General features: G+C 39.1%; 1 protein-coding gene across 1 annotated transcript in view; it reads right to left on the reverse strand.

Annotated features, from left to right (window-relative positions):
- Positions 1-23,296, reverse strand: part of TECTA (tectorin alpha) — a 150,118-nt gene that overhangs the window by 63,153 nt on the left and 63,669 nt on the right. The window contains exons 10-14 of the mRNA XM_077457361.1: positions 12,976-13,568; positions 11,151-11,724; positions 8,478-9,079; positions 3,578-4,139; positions 2,103-2,302 (exon numbers count right to left, since the gene is read on the reverse strand). Coding sequence (XP_077313487.1) covers positions 2,103-2,302; positions 3,578-4,139; positions 8,478-9,079; positions 11,151-11,724; positions 12,976-13,568 — 2,531 coding nt within the window. The remainder of the gene's footprint in view (positions 1-2,102; positions 2,303-3,577; positions 4,140-8,477; positions 9,080-11,150; positions 11,725-12,975; positions 13,569-23,296) is intronic.

Raw genomic sequence — 23,296 nt, forward strand, 5'->3', positions numbered from 1 at the left:
ATTAGTTGCCTGGCTGTATCGGGCTTTAATATTTAGAGCCATTTACCTATAACAACCATACCAATCAGGAGAGTGAGAATTAAATCAGAAGTTGTCCTTATACTTACTTCTTGTCAGTAACTTAAAAATTTTTGAACCCACATGGTCAGCATGACAACCAGGCCTCTAGCATTTAAGAAGCAGGCCAGCAATGGCAATAAAAGGTGTATTCGTCTATTTCTAGAATAAAGCATTATATTCCTGGCATGCTATGCCTTTCACTTTAGATGACAGGGGCAAAGATTATTTCCATGTCATTATTAGTCCTGAAGCAAACTGCCTCAGCTTGTAAATCAGGTCCTTTTATATACATTGTCAATTAAATTGGAAAAAATATTACTTTAGTATGATGTTAGCAGGACAAAATTTCCCCCCATAATATTTTCTGGACAACTTTCTTTCTAGCTTTGTATTCCTTGTGTTCTCTTCTTTTCAAAACAATTCCACACGATGTTCCCAGGAACTGCTAAGCCACAGAGTGCAGACGGAGTGACATTCTATGATTCTGAGGTCTAAGGAATTGTTGGTGCTTCAACTGCTGCTTAAAAGAAAACTTACATACCTATGTTCTTAATGGCGGACTACAAATAGTGACTTAGATGAAAACTAAAGATTGTTGGTAGGACTCAAAAAAAAAATAAAGCTGACTAATTTACCCCAGACAACAGAAGTCTTCAGCATGTTCTCATTCATTAAGGATGTTTGAATACATTTACTAGGGAGTATAATCACTTTGACATTTCAGGACCAAGTATGAATCAGAGAAAAAACATATTTTAGCAAGGTAATCACAAAGCTGCAAAAGCCTTAAATAATGCAGGGAAGACACAAGTTGCAATAATACTTTGTAGGAGGACAGCCTACAACACCGGAATTTTTTTAAAGGGACATTTTGCTGCAGTGTCATGGAATAGTAGACCCTTAAAGGTGCTCACAAAAAAGTAAAACATGGTGTGTAAGGCTGTAATATTCAATAACACATTTGGGGTCTCAAGTTGATTCTCTTTTACCAGGGCTTCAGATTACTCAGAGAATAGATGGAACTGATAGTGGACATTGGGAATAAAATAATTCTGAAAACAATATTTTTTTCACATTCAAAGCAATCTGTTCCATATGCCAGTTTTAACAGACTCTACAAGTTTTTTTTGTTTTCTCCACGTAATCCTAATGTCCCAGACATCTTCCTAATTGTGAAAGAATTGGATAATCCTAACTTTACATTTAGTAGTGAGTAGTTTTATACTTGCTAACAAAGCTTTGCAGTGCATAATCTATACACCGTTTTTGACAAGCCCATAATACTTTTCACGGATTGTCCTGTCACAATAAAGCTCCACCTACTCTTTCCTACAGCAGCAAGTATAGACTTTCTTCAAAATATAAAGTTATCATTGAGTTATTAGACTTATCTTGTAGCTGCCAAAAAAAGGGATTTCACTTTTTAGTAAACTGAACCCTTATTCTTAATAAATAGTTAGGATTCTTGGTCAGAAAATCTCATATTATGTTGATCAAACTTCATACACCCATGTATAGCATTAGAAGTGCAAGAAAATTAAACCCCCAATCTATGTTTAAAGCTGCATTCCAAGCAAACAGCTAAATACAGTGTTAAAAACATACATTGAATCTCTTTTACTTTCCAAAGGATTTGAATTTCTGTTAACCAACTCCTGAGATTTACACAGCTCTGCTAGAAATAGAAAGGCTGGTGACCTGACTTTTCCAGCTGCAACACAGCATGGTCCTCTCTCTGACCCCTGTCTGTGATTGAATAAAGAAGCAGCAGCAGACTGACTGGATCATCTTTCTGCTCCTCTTATCAGCATGGTCAGCACGTATGCATGCAGGACACTTATGCTGCCCTTCCCTCTCTCAGTCTGATCAGGGTTGCACCAGAAATGACAAAATACTGAGTGAAATTCAGCTATTTAAACATTTAAAAAGGCATTTTATTATTTTTAATGAATTATTTTTAATGAATGCATGTTATTATTTTTAATGAATGCATAATTTGATTCAGTGATGTTCAGCTTTAAAAAACTGGTAGTGGCTCTTACCTCATAGTATTTTCCATCAGCATAACAACCACAGTTATGTGGAAGAATACAGCTCTTCCCGTTCAAGACATAACCTGGATCACACTGACAACCCTCTACGCAGTAATGATTGCAATCACTTTTAAGCCGGATAGCAGCACATCGAGGTTGGCACACACTAACACAGCTCTCATAATGACTGTATGCTGGGCATGTGAGATCTAGTTAAAGTTAAAAAAAATCAACACAAAACATACGTTATAAATACAGTGATGAGATAGTGGAAACATTAAAAAATGATTATGCTGAATGTGAAAAAATAATAAAGATGGGACTTAAATCATTGGTATGCTATCAATGATAAAAGCAGTAGCATCCATTACAAAGCCCAAAATCCTATGAAGCCCCAGCACTAATCTTAGTTCACGAATATGTCTTTTTCTCTTGGGCACTAATGGAAGCATCATTCACCATTATGAATTTATTAGCTAGAAAAGGGTTTCACATTCACAAGTTAAAGTAATTATAGCTATAGATTCATTTGAGTTTAAGTAAACTGTGATTAATATTATTTGGATCTAATATTGTATCTGATAGCTAATTTAACTAAAGGCCTTTCACCCAGTTTAACTAATATGTGCTTCCTAAGATATTTTTAAGAAGTAAAGTGATTAATTTGTGACTTATCTCCAGAACCATTTTGTATAAGCTTTTCATTAAGTAATTTTGTACAGTTGACATATCATGAATAGCCCATCTTATTTAAAGACTATGTATAGAGTGGCTGTTCATAAACAAACTATTGTGTATTCAAGGGTTTATTTATATGACAAGTATGTAAAGAGACAAACCATTGTATGGCTTATATATAGGACTTTCATGTACCAAATTTTACAAATACTGTCATTTGTGAACTTGCATATAAAGATTGGTTTGTGATTACATCACAAGGACATTGATATGGTATAATCAATACATAAACTACATATTTTGTATCCTTGTGACATAATAATCGAATCTTGTGATTTGAAGAAGGCTATTGTTGTACATTGCTTATGTAACTGATGACTATAAATTCAGTCACCAGAGCCAATAAAACTCGGTTTTATTGGCTCGGTATGGTTTGCAGAACTTCAGTAAATAAACCTTCACACTTTTTAAAGAATAACTGTGCTTTTAGGGAATCTTTTTTTGCCTAGACTCTGGGCTACATTAATTGCTCTCCCCTACCTAGATAAATACTTACCTGAATTGGATGGCCATCTACAGGAATCCAGTCTATGGCTGAAATCCGAGGCAGGGGTGATATGTTATTTTAGGTCAGGAGGGGTAAGTGTCTATAAAAACTAATGTGTGTAATTAACATCTCAATGTTTAGCAATGTTTGACACATTTTGTAAATGACATGCACATTTCATGTTACAATAACTCATGTTGCCATGCTTGCTAAAATACAACTTCATTTTTAAGTACTTTTTTTATTAACTAAAACTTACAGCAGGATGTATGGTTCCTCCAGCCTGTGATAGCAATCCCTTGTGTCTGACATGTACTTGCATAGTTTTGTAACCAGCTACAAGCAGTTTGGACAGCACCAGCATCAATGCAGGAGTCAAAAATGCAATTTTTGAAGAAAAATCTAGGATTCACTTTGCTGTGGCATTTGGCAAATACAGCACTCCTGTTGGGAATGAAGCCGCAAAGCTGCTGAGCTTTCCACAATCCATCCACTTTTGTACAGGTTGGACATCTGTCCCCACAGCCAACCTGGCAAAATGTGTCCCTTTTTACCCAGCTGTGACCAAACTCGTTGACATTCATACTAATGAAACCACTAGAGGTCTGCAGATCATCTTCCATATTTCCATTGTACCTCCCACACAGGCCATATGTGCTGTTCTGCATGTAGCGGGGAATTGTTACAGACAGAAATGTCTTCCAGTCATAGACCACCTTTAGGCCAAAGTCTGTTTCAATAACGATGTGAAAACCAAATGCAAAAATATTCACTTTGCCATGACCCAACTTCAGAGGCAAATAAAGTCTTTCATTATTTACCTGGCAAAAGAACATATAATAGTATGTAAATCAATTCATAGTTCATGTAAAATTCATAAAAAAAGCAGTCTATTACTCAGTTCAGGACCCAGTGTTAGGCCAATATGAATGTACTGTATGACAGTCAGGAGAAAATGTGTAAGCTTTTAAACTATGTGATAGAGTTCATAACTTTTTTCTCTATAGGATGGATACCACCACAATCACCAATAGTAAAACTAACTAAAGGTGATTGTGGGGGTATCTAGCCTATATGGGGCACAATTTTGAACACTATTATAGATCTAATTGAGAGAAGGCTTCACTTATGGTCAACATGTCCCTCAACATGTTGTAATATAGTGGGTCAGTACTGATTTAATGACAAACATTAAAATTACCAGGAAGTGTAGGGCTTGTGTAATTAATAAAGCACAGCATGACCGAGTTTAAATACCTGGGAATATATGTCTCCCCTAGGCTGAGAGACTTCTGCAAAATAAATGTATATCCCATGCTGACTCGCTTTAGAGACAAAATAAATGTACGGAACAAGCTTAAAATGTCCCTGGCGAGAAAAACAAACCTTATTAAGATGATATTGATGCCACAGTTCCTGCATCCACTACATAATACACCAGTGGTTATACCACTGAAGATATTTAGAGTGGTGAACTCACTCTTCAGACTGCGGCTTTGGCACACTAAGCCCCCTAGAATCAAACTCGAGCAGCTGCAATACCCGAAAGGGGGGGGACTTGCCCTACCTAACCCCTGGATATACTATTTAGCAGTGCAGTTACAGGAGCTATGACCTCCTCGCTGGGGGGCTCATCCAGTAGACTAATGCAAATTGGCGCAGGGGTGGACTCCATAGCTGAGGGACTAGAAGCACAAAAATTTCAAAAATCCAACAAACCCATGCCAACATACGCGCTCCTTCAGAAGGTGTGTAACAAAGTCAGGCAGCTACAAAATGCAACTGGGTTTACGGCATTCAGCCCAATATGGGGAAACAAAACATACTAGCCAAAATCCAACAAGGACCTAGATGGATTCCCCTGGGTGTAACCTATTTGAGGCAGATCTTCCATAACCGGGCTTTGCTCCCTTTTAAAGACCTGCAATCCAAATACGGCTTAGCACATAACATGCTTTTTTATTATGTACAACTTCAACACGCAGTTAGGGCTCATGGGGAGGCCATGGAGTGGAACTTGTCATCCACTCCAATCTTCCACATGCTACAAGATGCAGTAGAAACTAAGGGCATGATTTCTCAATGCTATAACATGCTCCTGTTGTCATTCCTAGAGGGGTACCCCATGAAGGCAGCAACGCAATGGGAGGCGGATTTGGGACCTATTGAAGGTGAACTATGGGAGGAAGCCCTACAGGCAGTTAACAAGTGCTCACTGAATGTAGCGCAAAAGGTATCCCAACTTTATATTCTGCTAAGAGCTCATTACACTCCATTGAAACTACATAGGATGGGCAAGAGGCCCAACCCATTGTGTGACAGGTGCATTATTATAGCGCCCGGGGATCTGATCCACCTCCTCTGGCGCTGTCCAAAACTCTATAGGTACTGGGCAGGGGTCTTGGCCATATTAAATCAGGTGCCCCTGGAAGACGTTACCTATAACGAAACGGCGTAGGGAGGAGCGACGTACTGACGTCACCGCGATCTACGCTGGACCTGGAAGCGACGGGCAGCGTTACTAAGCCGGCCGGCGAATTTGTTTGTTTTACAAAGCAAAGTTTTTTCTACTTGATGTAAGTGCAATCTTTTTTATTATATTAAATTTCGTGACTATATCACACTATGGCGATTCCTTTCGTTATTATATGTGCTGGGCAATGAGCGGTGTGGTCGTAGGATTTTTCTAACCATTGGAATAAGCGGTGTGGCCGTAGGATTCTTCTAACCATTTGAACCAAGCGCTTAAAGAGGATACACCCTCCATGCAGTCCTGACTCAGAGGAAGCGTTTTTGATTTGGCGATATCTGGTCTCTGAGATGGGATCAGTGTAGCTGGTAAGCGGCAGTAGTGTTGGTGGTGGAAGTCCTCTTTTTTCCTGCAAACTCTGATGACACTTTTCCTATATCGGTGTGGTGTGTTTAAAACACGTTGGAGATTACAAGCAAAACATTTTTTGTTGATGGGATGATGGACTAATATTTGAACATTAGTATATGCATTTCCCTGTCTGCACTTTGTTAATATTTTTTGATGTCATGCTTTATTTATTCACTCATTTGCTTCACATAGCATTTATCGGATCAGTATAGCGCAGCTTATTTGGGAATAAATATTAAATCAGGTGTTCCAGACCAAGTTTACTCTAGATCTATTACAATGCTTGCTGGGAGTACTAGAGGGTGAGTCAGAAGAGGAGGGGAAGAGGACCACATTTGCTAGAGCACTGTTTCAGGCCAGAAAGACAATTTTATTGAGCTGGAAATCTGCAGCACCGCCAACAACTAAGACATGGATACAGCACATGGGTAAAACACTCATAATGGAGAAGTACATTTACAAACATAGAGGAAACCCTGACAAGTTTGACAGATTGTGGGGTGCATGGCTTGACACCCCAGGTCGTAGCCCTGTGGAGCTTGTACAGACGAGACTGATCAGTGGGCTGTAGGTGGTAGGGGCACTAAACTCTCAGATAACGGGCAAACAGGGGGAACAAAAAGATCACAATTAGAAGAACTATACAATAGACGGCAGTGGGGATGATGATGAGGGCTGCCCAAAAGGCAAAAAAAAAAAAGAATGTTTATAATTCACATGTATTATGGGTGAAAACTGGTAATGAATATGAACACCTGTAACCATAGATGAATATGTGAAACACCAAAGACTGTTTGTGGATTGAGTTTCATTCTGATATGTAATGTTTATTGTGTGAGCAATAAAAACCAAAAAAATAAATAAAGCACAGCATGCCAGCAAAGTAGAGGAACTGAACATTGTGTGCAATAACCACGAATTCAAAGATTACATATTTTTAATCTATTGTTTAACAATGGTCATTTAATAAAAGGTTATCTAAAGAGATAGCACAGCAGATAATGCTTGCTTTGAGGCTCATTTTGTCTCACTGAGACTTCAGACAGAGTTCTGTGATAAGGCTTGAGGGCCATACAGACGGGCCAAATATCAGGCGACATTGGTTGGCCAGTGCAATAGAAATGGCATTCAGCCCATGGGGCATGACTGAAGAAGGTCTGCCGATCGGCATCCAATCAGCACTCCCAAAGGCTGAGAGCCCCTTCCAGTGTGTTCTGGCAGGGGGGCCCCTTCTTCTCCTGTCAGAACACAATAGCTCAGTGGGGGAGATCTAACGTTAGTTAGTAGTAGTAATTAGTAGTAGTACAGTACGAATAGTTAGTACAGCAGATCCTACCAAGCTCTTCATATTTTTTGAATCGTTCAGCTCTCTGGGTTGAATGAAAACTCCATGGCAGGTGTAAATTTCAACTAGAGCTACTGAGCTCTGTCAACAGCAAAGAGAGGGACAAAGTGATAGAGAAAAAATCTAAAGCTCTACTTGTATTTTTTCATATTTACCTGACTAAAACTATAATAAATGCATTATTCACCATAAATAGATAAATTAATAAATAAAATGACTATATTTTTCCTTCAATGTTGTCCATACTTTACCTTATTAGCTTTGTATCCTCCATAGAATGGAGCAGAAAAGCAAAAGAGGACAATTTTCAATCAAAACATCTTAAAAACACTTTAAAATCATGCAATTATAATTTAACTACATTTTAAACATCACAATTTCTCGTGCAAAATTAAATTGATAAAGAATATTCACAAAGTAAGCTAGATAAGTACCTTGACTAGCTAATACCCCAACGTCATGCCATGGCAAAAAATGGCAATAATTGTTGTTGCAAAAAAAAAAAGAAAATTTTATTTTGAATGCATAATGTCCAATTAATATTGGTCTCCAATATGTTAACCAGAGAGGTGACCTCAGTAGTGTTATGATATTTCAGCTCGCCTCTCTGTCACTATACTCTCTCCTACTATCAGCAATCTATGTGTCAGCATATGAACTGATTGGTTCCCTAGATCTACTGCACAGGGACTTCATTAGGCTGAAACCAGGTCAAACCCAGGTACTTACAGTGCTTGTATTTAAAAAATACACTGAATGATGCATTAACAAATATAGTTCTGCACTGCTTTGTGTCTTTTATATTTGTCTGGAGTTCAGCTTCATGGCTTTCAGTGAAAGAATGTATAATATTACATTACATGAATAATTTTTTTAATGAAATAATGAAGATTAAAATACACTGAAGTTTATACAAATGTAATACTCACTTACCAGAACAGTGTGTTTGTATGCCCGATAAATTACAATGTTATAACTGTAAACTTCTACTTCCACTTGCTTTACCCATAGTGCAAGAGAAGAATCTCTGTCCTCATTTTTAGCAGTAACTGTAAATCTTGGGACAGTGTCCGCTTTGGAATTAGTAACTGTAGTGCAAAGGATTAGAGAACAGCTACTTTGAAAATCAAATGGGAGTCCATCAAATGTAAGATAATGTCCATATCCTGAGACAATACATGATGCATCTGTACGGGGCTGACAGTAATACAACCCATTGTCCTCCATGCAGTATTCTTCATCCTTGCATGGACTAGTCTCACAGTAAACACTGTTGTCTGTCCCATTACAAAAACAAAGAGATTTGCAATCCAAATCGATCCAAAAAGTTTCATTTGTGGAAACCTGATGACCTTCAAAATTACAGCCACATTCACTCTTAGGAATACACCGCGTACCCTGCAAGGCAAAACCTTCATCACACTGGCATCCTTCAGTGCAACTATCAGTGCAGACTGGGCCAGAGGCAAGGGTTTCACAAGTTTCCGAACAAGTAATGCATTCCTCAAAGTGGCTGTTTTCAGGGCACATTAGGGCTGTGGTATGCAACACAGGTATTATTAATACAGTAATGAAGAAGATATCAGCAATACTTTATCTGGGCAAAAACATTCCACCAGTTTTTTTTTCCATGTACATATTTGAATGCATGTAATGTGTAATCAGCTGTGTGACTTTGTTTTTTCCCACTCTGGTCAATTTGACCTACTCTAATAGTAGTTGTAAGTGAACTTTTATTGCTTTTATTATTTTCTGGGCCTCTTCCAAAACATTTCAAGTAAATCATACTTACCTGCTATCAGCTCCTGGGATCTACATTGTGTGGCCCGGAAGGCCAGGAGACTGGCTTTCTATTGATGTAGAAAAGGTCTGTGGCACACATGCAAAATTCCAAACTCTAACTCGGCACACCACACAATGAAGATCTCAGAGAAACAAGGTTGCTTTAATGTAATCTATTATAAAAGGGAACATGATTTATAAATGTCCTCCAGCTAATTCTTTCAGAAAAGCAGAAAAAAAAGGTTACTAGACTAAATAGGTTGACCACCTCTTTGTAAATAAATGCATTATCACCGTTTATAAGTAAACATGTTCTCAGCACAGCAAAGCTGTTTCATAATGAACGCATATATATACAGCTAATCTGTGTTAAAGCCCACCCGTCAAGCTGCCACATATGTGCCCATGGCCAGTAAGAACAGGTTAAACATGTGTTGATGTTTTGTCTCTGTACTTAACTGGCTTGAAAGAGAACTAGTGAGGAATGAAAACATCGGCAATACCACCATTCACAGAATGCCTTGTGTTTTTTCAATACTTTGAGGAGGTGGACGTTGTGATATCAACGCCTCACCTCTTCCCCTCATCCAATCAAAGATTCCCTTTGATACATTGAAAAAAATACAAGATGTTCTGTAAATGGCAGCAGTGCTGAGCCAGTGACCCCTGGGGGGACCTGGGACTGTGACTAACAATACAGTAGTGGTGAGTTGTAAAGTGATTTGCAGCTTCCACGATGATGGCTCAGGTATGGTCCAAGCTGGGCCGAATAAACAATACACCGAGGGTCCTGCGGACCATATGTCCGCCGGTGGCCGCATTCATGACACCAAAAGGCAGAACGGGGAGATGTAAACAAGGCATTTCCCTGTTCTGCCGAGAATAAAAAAAGAGACTAATTCTCTCTCGAATACTTAGGGGTGTGCAGCTAGCTCGTTTTTCATTCATTTATTTACATTTATGCACTTTTTTCCTCCTTGCGTTTCCCTGTTCTGCCTTCCAACATGACAGAGATCTACTGCTCCCAGTGTTCGGGAGCAGTGATCTCTGTCATGTTCTAGTGAGCCCATCTTCCCTACATTTAGAACATGACCAGGGAACACACTTAACCCCTTCATCGTCCCCTAGTGTTTAACCCCTTTCCTGCCAGTGACATTTACACAGTAATCAGTGCATCTGTATAGCACTGATCACTGTATCAATGACAATGGTCCCAAAATAGTGTCAAAAGTGTCCGATCTGTCCACTACAATGTTGCAGTCACGTTACAAAATCGCAGATCGCCGTCATTACTAATAAAAAAAAAATAATTATAAAAATGACATAAATCTATCCCCTATTTTGTAGATGCGATAATTTTTGCACAAACCAATCAATATACGCTTATTGCTATTTTTTACCAAAAATATGTAGAAGAATACATATCAGCCTATACTGAGGAAGAAATTTGTTTTTTTTTATATTTTTTGGGGACATTTATTATAGCAAAAAAGTAAAAAATATTGCTTTTTTTTCAAAATGTTTGCTCTTTTTTGTTTATAGAGCAAAAAATAAAAAACGCAGAGGTGATCAAATACCACCAAAAGTAAGCTCTATTTGTGGGGAAAAAAAGGATGTCAATTTTGTTAGGGTACAATGTCACAAGACCGCGCAATTGTCAGTTGCAGTGCCGTATCGCAAAAAAGGGCTTGGTCAGGAAGGGGTTAAATCCTTCTAGGGCTGAAGTTGAACACATAGTACACGCAAATTAGTGTAAGTATACATTACTAAATTATTATGATAAACTCTGCATTTGTAAGTAAAAATTAAAATGCATAAACTTACGGCAAAAGTTTGTACTCCTCCACTGTCCAACATCTACAGCAGCATTTTGGCACGCCATGGCATAACGACTAACAGAGTCACATAGCTCTGTTTGGTTACCCCCACTTTGGCACAGGCGAAACAGACAAGTTCTGTAATATGCGGATACATTAACAACAGCATGACAGTCCAGAAAAGAGCTGTTGGATGGATCATTAATAATTCCACATTTGGAACGACTTCTATAATACTTCAGTAGTTCAGAATCATTGTTGCAGGCTTTCAGCAAATCCCCACATTCTCCATTGCAGATCTCGTCAAAAGTTGTCCAACTCTCTAAGAATATAGCAACGTTATCCGTACACTTTCCATTTGGGAAGCAAAACTCGTCCTCACTGTTTCCATTAAAGTAACCACATAATCCTCCTGTACAGTTGTGGTACAAGGTAGAAAGAGTGATGTAAAGCAGGCCTTGGTCTGAATACTGTATTTTAACAAACCCTTCAGATTCAATGACTGTTCCATTTCTGTTACGGTACATTTCCAGCTCACCAGAGGGCAGGTAAAAGGGAAGTTCAATCTGAAATCCATTAACCTTAAAAAGATACATTCTCTTAATTTTAACTGTAAGCAGAGTCAAATTCATTACTAGGCATACAAGGCCTGTTCTTATATTGGCCACATTTCTTTCCTACTATCAATAGAAATACATTAATCTCATATACAATTTTTTGACATGCTCACAATGTTTTAAGCTAAGCTAGTAAGGAATGTCCTGTGTAAGGCTAAGTTAACACCATTGCAGGTCAATCTGGGTGCGTTTCGCAGGCACAGAAGCCCATTCATTTGAATGGGCTGCTGTATCTGAAGGAAACACAGGGAAAAGGTCCCAGACCCTTTTTTGAAAACAAACTCACAGGAAACTACATGGTCTTGTAGAACCATGTGGTTTACCACACTGGAAAACTCACCATGTTTTCAGATGCATGAGGGTGCTAAGAATTAATATCATAAATGTGCCAATCAGTGCCCATAAATGTGCCAATCAGTGCTCCATCAGTAATGTCTGTTAGTACCCTTCAGATGGCAATCAGTAATGCCTGTCAGTAGCTCTTCATCAGTGCTGCCTATCCAATGCCATCTATCAGTGCCCATTAATGTTATCTATCAGTGCCACTTATTAGTGCCCACCAGTGTCACCTATAAGTACCCATCAGTGCTGCATATCATTGTAGCCTATTGGTGCCCATCAGTGATGCAGATCAGTGCCCATCAATTCTACATATCAGTGCCTCCTCATCAGTGCCCATCAGTGTCCCCTGATCAGTGCAACCTCATCAGTGCCCATCATTACAGCATCATCAGTCCCCGCCAGTGAAGGAGAAAACAGCATTTTATAACAGAAACAAAGAAAATAAAAACTTTTTTCTCAAAAAGAAAGATCTATCTGTGGGAAGAAAATGGAAAAAATTGAGTTTGGGTACAATGTTGTATGACCGCGCAATAGTCATTCAAAATGTGACAGCGCTGAAAGCTGAAAATTTTCCTGGGCAGGAAGGGGCGAAATTGCCTGGTATTAAAGTGGTTAAATGAAAATTGTTTTGAGGCATGTCTGTAATTATTTTTTTTCTACACAATTAAACAATTAATTAAACAATTGAAAGAACATATTCCAAGAGTGGTGATTTTTTATTTATTTTTGCCAGGGGTTGTACTTGTGGATTACATCAAACGTCCTGTAGAATTGCAGTGGACTTTAGTTTAGCTGTAAGGAATGTTTTTCCCTAGAGATGAGATTTAGAATAAAATGAAATAAAAAAGAATTATCTTATGTGTGATTGCCTACCTTAATCTCAGAGGTGCTGCCTCCACCAATTCGTATCTCTTGCTTGGCCACCTGAATTCTTAGTGGTCTGAGCCAGTTGGGGCCTGAGTCTGGTTTCTTCTTGCTGATGTCAATCTCAATAAACTCTGTCTTTTCTGAGCAAGTCTTTAATAGAGTATAAGAATATTCTACCGGATAAGAGAAGCTCACTGAGTCAAATGTGTGCATCACCTGGGTTTGGCTTAAAAGACACACACTTTCCCTTCTGGGGTAGCAGCCTTGATATCCATTTTCCACAGAGCAGATCTCACCATCACGGCAGCTGGTGTTGAAGCAAACGATATCCCCTCCATTTTCACACCAGCACTGTACAGTGCAGTCTGCAGAAGTCCAGAAGGAATCACCAACCACATAATATTTCCCAGTCATCTCACAGCCACATTTGCTTACAGGAACACATGAGTCTGCGCTCAACACATACCCACTATCACACTCACATCCCTCCATGCATGGGTTGCTGCAGTACTGAGGAGCTGTGAGGTCAGAACAAGTGGCTGGACAGCTGCTTGTACATACTGAGTAATGGCTAAATTCTGGACACTGGATAACTGAGGCTGCAAAAAAAGACAGTAAAGAAAAATAAATACACGAGTACATTATATATATATTTAACTCACATCTAATCACATCACATCAGAAGCAAGACCTCATGGCTGCCAGGCAACTGACCTGAGTGAGCATTTAAAAACATTTAGTAACAACCAAAATCCTAAGGTTAAAACTATCCATTTCCACTCCTTCTGCATAATAAATACAAGCCCTGATAAGGGAGGACTTTTGTACAACCTCTGAAATAAACTGAAATGAGTTGGCTGTCCATTATTGAAAGACTTTATTGTTGTGACAAATTAAAATTATATCTGGATACATACATTGACTTTGTGTTCCCATCCTCTCATAACTTAATTTCTCAACTTATTTGTTTTGTTTTCTTTATATGTATGGATTACATGGGTTGTTACCGACATGTTACTCAGGTTGAACTGGATGGACTGGTGTCTTTATTCAACCTTACTAACTATGTAACTATGTGGTGAAAATGTTATGCTAATTGCACCTATAGAAATATATTCACCTAGAAAAATGGTGATGCGTTCAATACTTATTTTACCCCTATATGTATATATATATATATATATATATATATATATATATATATATATATATATATATATATATATATATATATATAAGAAATGAAAAGTAGGCTTACTAAAAAAATAAGAGACTCTATCCCTGAAAATAGAAGAAATACTTGGCTCATTCAGGGACCTTAACCAGTAATATAAAACTCCTTGGCAGTGACATTTTACTGTTCCAGCCGAGAGTTAAAAAGTGTCAGGACAGCATCTGGAATAGGAAAACCCTAGGATCTAATGCTTTGAAACAGAGAGCCCACTTTGGCCTCACTCAGTACACATAGGATTGAAGAGATTGCAATGCCTGGCATCCTACCAATGCAGGTGCATTTGTTCATTAAGCTTATTTTGCCATCTATTAGCTTTCCAAATCTGCATGTGTCAAATATTGGACATTAAAAATATGCTTTACACTCGTATTTTAGATTTTCTAGGAACCCACATATGTCATCATAAATATCTATTGTTTTTTTCTTATAAAGATGCAAAGGGACTGATGTATACAAAAGTGGGAAATAAGAAAAAAAGGTGTTTCCATGGCAATCAATCAACTTCCAGCTGCAATTTCTACAATACAGACCTGAAAATTAAAGAAGGATTGGAATTGGCTGCTATAGACAATAAGAAATCTTATAATCAGCATACTTTTCATACATCAGCACTAGAGAAGGCATGCAAGCAAAGAATCGATTGCCACTGGATATAGTGATTTACAGTAGACAATTAGATGAAGCACAAGACTGGTAAAAAATGGGACTGTAATAATCATAATTGGACTTTTTTCACATAAGATGATTATGTTATTAATATAAATGTGTGTATTTATTACAGCGCTGTATCATGAGAAACTGTTTTCTTTTATTGCTTATTAAATCAATAAAAGAATATTGATAAAAGTTTACGGTATTTAAATGTATAAGTATGTTGCATTTAGAAATTATATTTATAAAATTGACTTATACATCCAATTTAACCTACACTATCCAGAAATCTGTTTTGTTATCGTTCTTTCATACATTCCTTTAACATACATACTGTAATTGTTTAAAAGAAGGAATTTTCATGCCCAAAAAAATTCTATTTCCAGATAATTTTTTTCCTAGCAGGAAACTTTCATTCTTTCAGAACAAGAAACATTTTCTATTCTTTAATTTTTCTCTTTACTATGGAGAAAATCATCATGAGTTTGTGCCCATTAGCCATTAGAACATTAAGCTAACATTTTGAGAATGAACATTTCAAATGCATTAAACACTGTATGGCCACCTTAACTGTCCAAAAAGTAATTTGAAGTTTGTAATTCTGCACTGTTTAAAAAAGTTTGAATTAAGAAAAGTAGTTGTGCATAAGAGCACTAACAAAACTAAATATGTATTTTTTACTTACTATTAAACCACTATATATAGCCCTTGCTGGCTTGGGTAGAAGGGATTAGAACTACACCAAAGCCCTAAGATCTTATACAAAAAATCAGTTGATGCTGAAAAATGCTGGGGAGCTCCCAGACATATTTAATGATAATTCCTAGCACTGGCTGCTCTTCTCTGGCAATTTCTAACCATAGCCTTGGTCCCTAATTGTGCTAAGCTGAATTTTCCTAGCTTCAGTTCAGGGTGGGTTCACCAAGCATTAATTAGTTTGGGTGCCGGATCTGAACCCCACTAAAGTCAATTGGAGCCAAATGTTATAAAACAGTAATGGCCATTTCTAGACTAATAGTCATGAGATTGTTAAGCAAATGGCATTTAAAAAAGAAAAAGTAATTTTAAATTGCCAGTAAATGACAGCTCCCAGCAGATTTCTTCTGTTGGCAAACAAAGCAGCCAGGGATTACCTTAATCTAAAACAAACCCTTATTCTAGGTGATTCTATGTGATACCCTTTCTTGATAAGATCTTATATTGCAAAATAATCTTTAAAAACACTTCACTCTGAATGTAGAAGTACATTCTAGTGATTGGGGTGTAAATACCTAACCAAAATATATATGATGGTATTGTAAAAGGGATGTAATTCTTTCGAGTTGTGGCACCAATGGATAAAGCATACCTCGAAGCCTGCATGAGAGGTTCAGTGTAATTTCTATCCCTAAAGTCTGAAGTGATAACAGAACAAATGATATGTCTATCAAATAGACATATACAGTACATATATATGCATGTTTCCTCTCCTAGGTCCCTTCATTTTGATGACTTTTTGCCTGGAGCCCCTTCTCATTTTAAACCTCATATCAATACAGTGATATTACTATGGGGTTGATTTACTAAAACTAAGGAGTGCAAAATCTTATGCAGCTCTGCATAGGAACCAATCAGCTTAATTGAACAAGCTGATTGGCTGCTATACACAGCTGCACCAGATTTTGCACTCTCCAGATTTAGTAACTCAACCCCTATGTTTTCTTAGTACATGCCATGCATCCTGGCCCTCTTACTGGTTGCTAGCTTTTAATTACCTTTAATAGGTTCTGGGGCCCCCTCTTCATTTGGTGTACCCACAGATACAGTAAGCGCATATTTAATAGGGGCTTTCGCCACAAAATTCTCCTGAAGAAGTGGATTATACATGACACCCATCAAGGTGTTTTTGGCACAAGAGAGGTATATATATATATATATATATATATATATATATATATATATATATAGTGATTTTAACATCATAATTTTTACAGCATATGTGTGGAGGCATACCCCACTTTTAAGTACACAATGGGGTTTATTTACTAAAGCTGGAAAGTGCAAAATCAGGCTCACTTCTGCATAGAAAACAATGAGCTTCCAGGTTTTTGTGCAAAAGCTTAATTGAACAAGCTGGGGTTAGAAGCTCATTGGTTTCTATGCGGAAGGAAGCCTGAATTTGCACTTTCCAGCTTTAGTAAATAAACCCCATTGGGTACTTAAAAGTGGGGTATGCCTGTATTTTGTGAGGTGGTGTTGTTGTTGCATTTTTTGCAATACAATTTTGTAGATATATTGTACTATTTTATGTGTTGTTTTATAAACAATAGAATTTTTGGTATCAAATAAAATCTTACATTTTATCAATTCAAAAAATGTCATTGTTGTCCCTAAAAAGTCCCATTGATTTGTTCCCTTTTTTTTGCTCAGATTATGCACTGTATTGTTTCCTATTAGAACATCAGTGATTAGGTTACATTTTTGCTGTTTTACCTTTATTTCTGTTATTAATGCTGGTTAAAAGGGATTTTATGTTAGTACCTTATTTTTGTTATATTCTTGGATTTCATTGTGGATTTTCCAGTGAACACAGATTCCAGTGAAAGTTTCAAAGGTACATATGTGGGAATGTAATCAGGAAAGCTACTGGTATTTCAAGCCATCTGGAAGCCAGTGAATATGCCTATTGTAGTTGACTGGTGTAATAGGAAGCCCTGTTGTGGCTGTTTAACACAACCTGTTTAATCTTTTGTCCTACACTGAGTACCAGCTAAAAATAAAAATTACCTTTTACAAATTGTAGGAACAGATGACAGTTTACAGACTGCAGAGAAAAACAGCATGGGGACTATGTGCTAACCACTCTTACCTTACAGTACTGGACTCCTGAGTTATATTACATGGAAACCCTACATGGATGGTAATTTGTTTTCAAAAGCGCTGCATATAATAAACATTCACCAAGTTTTTTATTTTTTTTCATCCTTTTCATATCTCAGAGCTGATTCTACTCTAACCTCTTTTTTCAACCACTTGCTGTTTAGATGCACTTTTTTCATTACAAATACCAGTGAACATTTAGGATAAGAGCAGAGCATAAAGCAATGTTAAAGCGGAGCTCCAGCCCCCACCACCAAAAAAGTCAGCAGCTACAAATACTGTCTTTTAATATTAGGATGCGTACCTGTCCAGGGGTCCTGCGATGTCGGCACCCCAGCCAATTTTTCAATCGGCTCTTGAGTGCTGCCGCCGCCATTCCTTGTGACCAGCAGCCAGTTTCCTACTGCGCATTTGCAAATCGCAATGTGCTTTCTGAATGGCCCGGCGGCGGTGAAAGGAGGAGAGGGGCATAACTTCTGAGGACTGTCACCATGGCGAGGTCTCCCTGAAGCGAGAGATAGGTGCCCGCTCAGCCCTCCTCCCTGAAAGGTACCAAATGTGGCAGCGAAGGGGGGGAAGCAAACAACCAAAGCTTGTTTGGAGCGCGGCTTTAAAAGCTGATCATGTGCAAAGAGCAAAGATGCTCTTGTACACCTTTTGATTGTGTATATAGAAAATGGTTGGCTGCGACAGGGAATACACTAAAGCTGGCCACAGATGGGTAATTTTTTTGTTCAGCCAGCGGGCTGAATGAAAAATAGAAAACAAATTCCTCCATCCACACATGTAAGGCCCCATGCTGGGACATTATATTCTGACAGAGAGACTTTCCACTGTCAGAATACATTGATTAGTTGCAGCTGCTGATAGAAAACAGTTTTCCAAGATTCCTGTTTGCCAAAAGTTGATCTAACAATCGACTGAGCTTCGATCCATCTATGGCATCTTTAGAATAAACTGTGTACTGTAACATGTATATGGGATGCTTTACTCAAGTTGACTAATAGGCAGCACCATTAGTTTTTATATGCGCATTTTATTTAATTGCTTGTGATTCTTTGTAGCATCAAATCCTGTGACTAACAAATCTCATAGCTGGTACAGCAATATTTTTTATAACGTTAAAGCAGAACTCCACCCAAAAAGGGAAGCTCCGCTTGTTTTCTACCTCCCCCCTCTGCTGCCACATTTGGCACCTTTCGAGGGAGGGAGGGTGTACCTAATTTTGGCAGGTACCCGTCCCCACTTCTGAGAGACCTCACTGTGGCAAAGTTCCCAGAAAGTTCGGTCCCACTCCTCCTTCCACTGCCGCTGGGCTATTCAGAAAGCGCAGCATGCTTCACCACATGTGTAGCTGGAAGGAATGGCAATGGCAGCACCTGAGAGCCAATAAAATCGACATCAAGGGATCCCTGGACAGGTGAGTGTCCTAATATTAAAAGTCAGCAGCTACAGTATTTGTAGCTTCTGACTTTACATTTTTTGATGAGGGGGCTGGAGTTCTGCTTTAAAAAATCTATAAAGATTTAGTCCAGAGTAAGGCATGAACAAACTCATTATTCTACAAAAAAAAAAAAAAAAAACAGTAGCAAATCTTCTCAACTTTAAGAATGGAAGTTATATACAGTATACACAGTACATTTTCAAATTAAACATTAAACAATGAAATTAAAGTGGACTTCTGTAAGATATTCTTCAATTTGGCAAGTTAGAAGGGTGTTCATTCCAGCCTGAACCACTATTATCAATGTGTGTCTGCAGTATGCCTAGAAAATAATAATTTAAGATTATTCATTTTGGTCTTGTGAGTGTTGCTATAATAAAACTAATTTTATCTGGCCATAGATATGAGGTATGGGTCATTAAATAAAGCCATTTTGAGCCAGACTGGGTGACAGAAAAATCAACAATAGTTAACAATCCTATGGGCAGGAGAATAGACTGCACAAGACTTCCCTTATCTGATATCTATTGTTCCCCTGGAAGTAAAATAATCTTGACTACTTCCAGTTTCTTCTTCGAAAGTTATAACTATGAACATAAGTGCACAGGCAACCTGAGCATTCGTGCAACATGTTTATGCCAGTATACTGTAAAAAAAAAAAAAAAGAAGAAAAACCTTCTAATAGTTGGAATATCCCTACCTTTTCAACGATCATATAATGTCTATGACCACCAAGATTAGGTAATCAACATGGCTGGAGAGTAAGTAGGGGAGAGTATGGCCCGCCTAACTTTATCATCACTACCAATTTATTTAGAAGGGTGACGCACAGTTTATATATTGTAAAAATACCGCTTTCAACACTACTGACTAAAAAAATAGCTCTCGTCCACTTACAAAATAGTCCAATGCAGATGTCCCAACCTGAAAAAACAAATTTCAGGGAGGTGACAAACTAATTTCAGGGAGGTTTTGCGCCACCGCTGAACCCCCCCCCCCCCCAATTAAATGCAGTCTCACCATGCCCATCATTTCAGCCTCACCGTGCCCATCATTGCAGCCTTACCGTGCCCATTATTGCAGCCTTACGGTGTCCATCATTGCAGTTGTACCATGCACATCATTGCAGCCTCACTATGCCCATAATTGCAGCCTTGCCATGCCTATAATTGCAGCCTCACCATGCTCATAATCACAGCCTTACAGTGCCCATAATTGCAACCTCACCATATCTAAAATTGTAGCCTCACTGCACCAATAATTACAGCATTACCAAGCCCATGATCGCAGCCTTACAGTGCCCATAATCGCACCCTCACAGTGCCCATAATCGCAGCCTCACCATGCCCATAATCGCAGCCTTACCATGCCCATAATTGCAGCCTCACCATGCCCATAACTGCAGCCTCACCATGCCCATAACTGCAGCCTTACCATGCCCATAATCGCAGACATACCATGCCCATAAATGCAGACATACCATGCCCATAAACGCAGCCTCACTACGGTCAGTGCCTGGATTACACACAGCAGGCATCCCCCGCTGTGTGTAATCCTGTGTCTCGGAATTCAGTGTGAAAACTTTGGCTGAGCTGCGACAAAAGTCCCGCCTTCCTCCTAGACCAACTTGTGTGATAGACTCAGTGTTCTGTCTATCACACAAGCTGGTCTAGGAGGAGGGCAGGATTTTTGTCCCAGCACGGCCAAAGTGTTTTACACTCAGCTCTGACTACTGTGTGTGACATGTAGTGGAGGAGGAGGGAGAGAGTGGAGGGAGGGAGTGGAGAGAGGGAGGTGCTACAGGCAGCCCCAGCTTAGCCCAGTCAGCCTCCTGGAAAAAGTCCCGGTAGGCCAGTCTGGCTCTGCTTTCTGTCACTCAGCCACAGACAGAGAAGCCCAAGAGGCCATATTCCATTTAGCCACTCAGGCTGCTCTGTCTGTGGCTGAGTGACAGACTCAGTCCGGGAGATCACCCGGCACTTACGTGGGGACCGGGAGCCCACACCCAAATGCTAGAGAGTTGAGATGTCTGCCAATGTGTTGTACATCTTAGGTCTTTTTAGTTAGGTACTTGAATATTTAGTTTGTTTTCTTTCTTTATTTTGACATTAACAAAAAAAACTTTTTGAATATATCCTACATAAACCTATATCATATATAAACATGTCCTGTTTGACCTTTTTGGGTGCCTTGCCCATATGCTTTAGAAGTTATAATAAACCACCATTCAGGTTTCAGAATGTCATGTTTACACAGAAAAACATTTTCAATCAAATCATTTGTTAACTGCTCTTCCACCAATGTGATATACACTATATTATTAAAAGTATTGGGACGCCTGCCTTTACACGCACATGAAATTTAATGGCATCCCGGTCTTAGTCCATAGGGTTCAATATTGAGTTGTCTCACCCTTTGCAGCTATAACAGCTTCAGCTTTTCTGGGAAGGCTGTCCACAAGGTTTAGGAGTGTGTCTATATGAATGTTTGACCATTCTTCCAGAAGCACATTTGTGAGGTCAGGCACTGGTGTGGATGAGAAGGCCTGACTCGCAATCTCAGCTCAAATTCATCTCAAAGGTGTTCTATCGGGCTGAGGTCAGGACTCTGTGCAGGCCAGTCAAGTTCTTCCACCCCAGACTTGCTCATTCATGTCTTTATGGACCTTGTTTGTGCACTCGTGTGCTGTCATTTTGGAACAGGAGGGGGCCATCCCAAAACTGTTCCCACAAAATGGGGAACATGAAATTGTCCAAAATGTCTTGGTAAGCTGGTCCTGACCTCAACCCATTAGAACTATATTTAGACCTGAGACTGCGAGCCAGGCCTTCCCATCCACATCAGTGCCTGACCTTACAAATGCACTTCTGGAAGAAGGGTCAAATGTAGACACACTCCTAAACTTTGGGGACAGCCTTTCCAGAAGAGTTGAAGCTGTTATAGCTAAAAAGGGTGGGCCAATTCAATATTGAACCCTACGGACTATGCATTAAAGTTCATGTAAAGGCAGGTGTCCCAATACTTTTTGGCAATACAGGGTATCTTCTCAAGTTTGCTTGTGGACAGGCTAATATTGGACAAACCTTATGTGAAATATAAATCATATTTGATTAACACAGAAGTGAAGTGAGGAGGGGTGACCCTACTTCACCAGCTGCATGCCATTTCTGGAATGCAAATCATAACAGCTCACAATTACGGATCACTGTAATTGAGGAAGTCAAATGTCCATCATGAGGAGGGGACCTAGCTAGGCTGACATTCCCAGAGGGATTGTATTGGATGTATACAATAGATATGTTACACCCAAAGGGTATGAATGGAGAATACAACTTTAAACAGTGTTTATTTGATCTGGTCTGGTTCCAGCTTAAAGCGGGATACCACCCTAAAGTGGAACCTCCGCTGATCGGATCCCTCCCCCTCTCCGGTGTCACAATTGACACCTTTCAGGGGGGAGGGGGGTGGAGATACCTGTCAAAGACAGGTATTTACACCCACTTCCGGGCATAGACTCCCGTGGGAGTCTACGCCATTTCCTGCCCTGCCGCGCTGTCTGCTGGGACACACACGGGTCCCAGTGACAGCGCGGAGATTTCCTATTGCACTGCGCAACTCGCGCATGCCGATTCGCTTTACTTCCTGATTCCCTCACCTATAATGGTGGCGGCAGCAGCCGAGGGCCGAGCGATCGATCGGCCTCGGCTGCCGGCATCGCTGGAACCCGGGACAGGTGAGTGTCCATTTATTAAAAGTCAGCAGCTGTAGTATTTATAGCTGCTGGCTTTTAATATTTTTTTTTTGGTGGAATCCCTCTTTAAGTTAGCCATACACAGTACAATCAGATTGAACTGTCTCCTTTAAATCCCCTATTTACATTATAGTGCTCAGGTTTGCCCCTTGAGTTGCTAATTAATAAGATTTCATAGGTTAGTCTACATAATGTGAAATCTGTATGAGCCAGTGTTGGATTGGGCAGAGATTAAAAAAAGGCCTAATTACATGGTGTATGGCGAACTATAGAGATTGGTTTGTCTCTGCTGTATATACAGTATGTATTATTTACTGTTTCCTTTTTATATATGTGTATCTTAAATTGGGTGCATATTGTTTTTGTAGTACCTGCTCTACACTTTCTC

Source organism: Lithobates pipiens, unplaced genomic scaffold (assembly GCF_037356315.1).
Source record: "Lithobates pipiens isolate NorthernLeopardFrog02 unplaced genomic scaffold, aLitPip1_a1.2 Scaffold_27, whole genome shotgun sequence".
NCBI classification, from domain to species: Eukaryota; Metazoa; Chordata; class Amphibia; order Anura; family Ranidae; genus Lithobates; species Lithobates pipiens.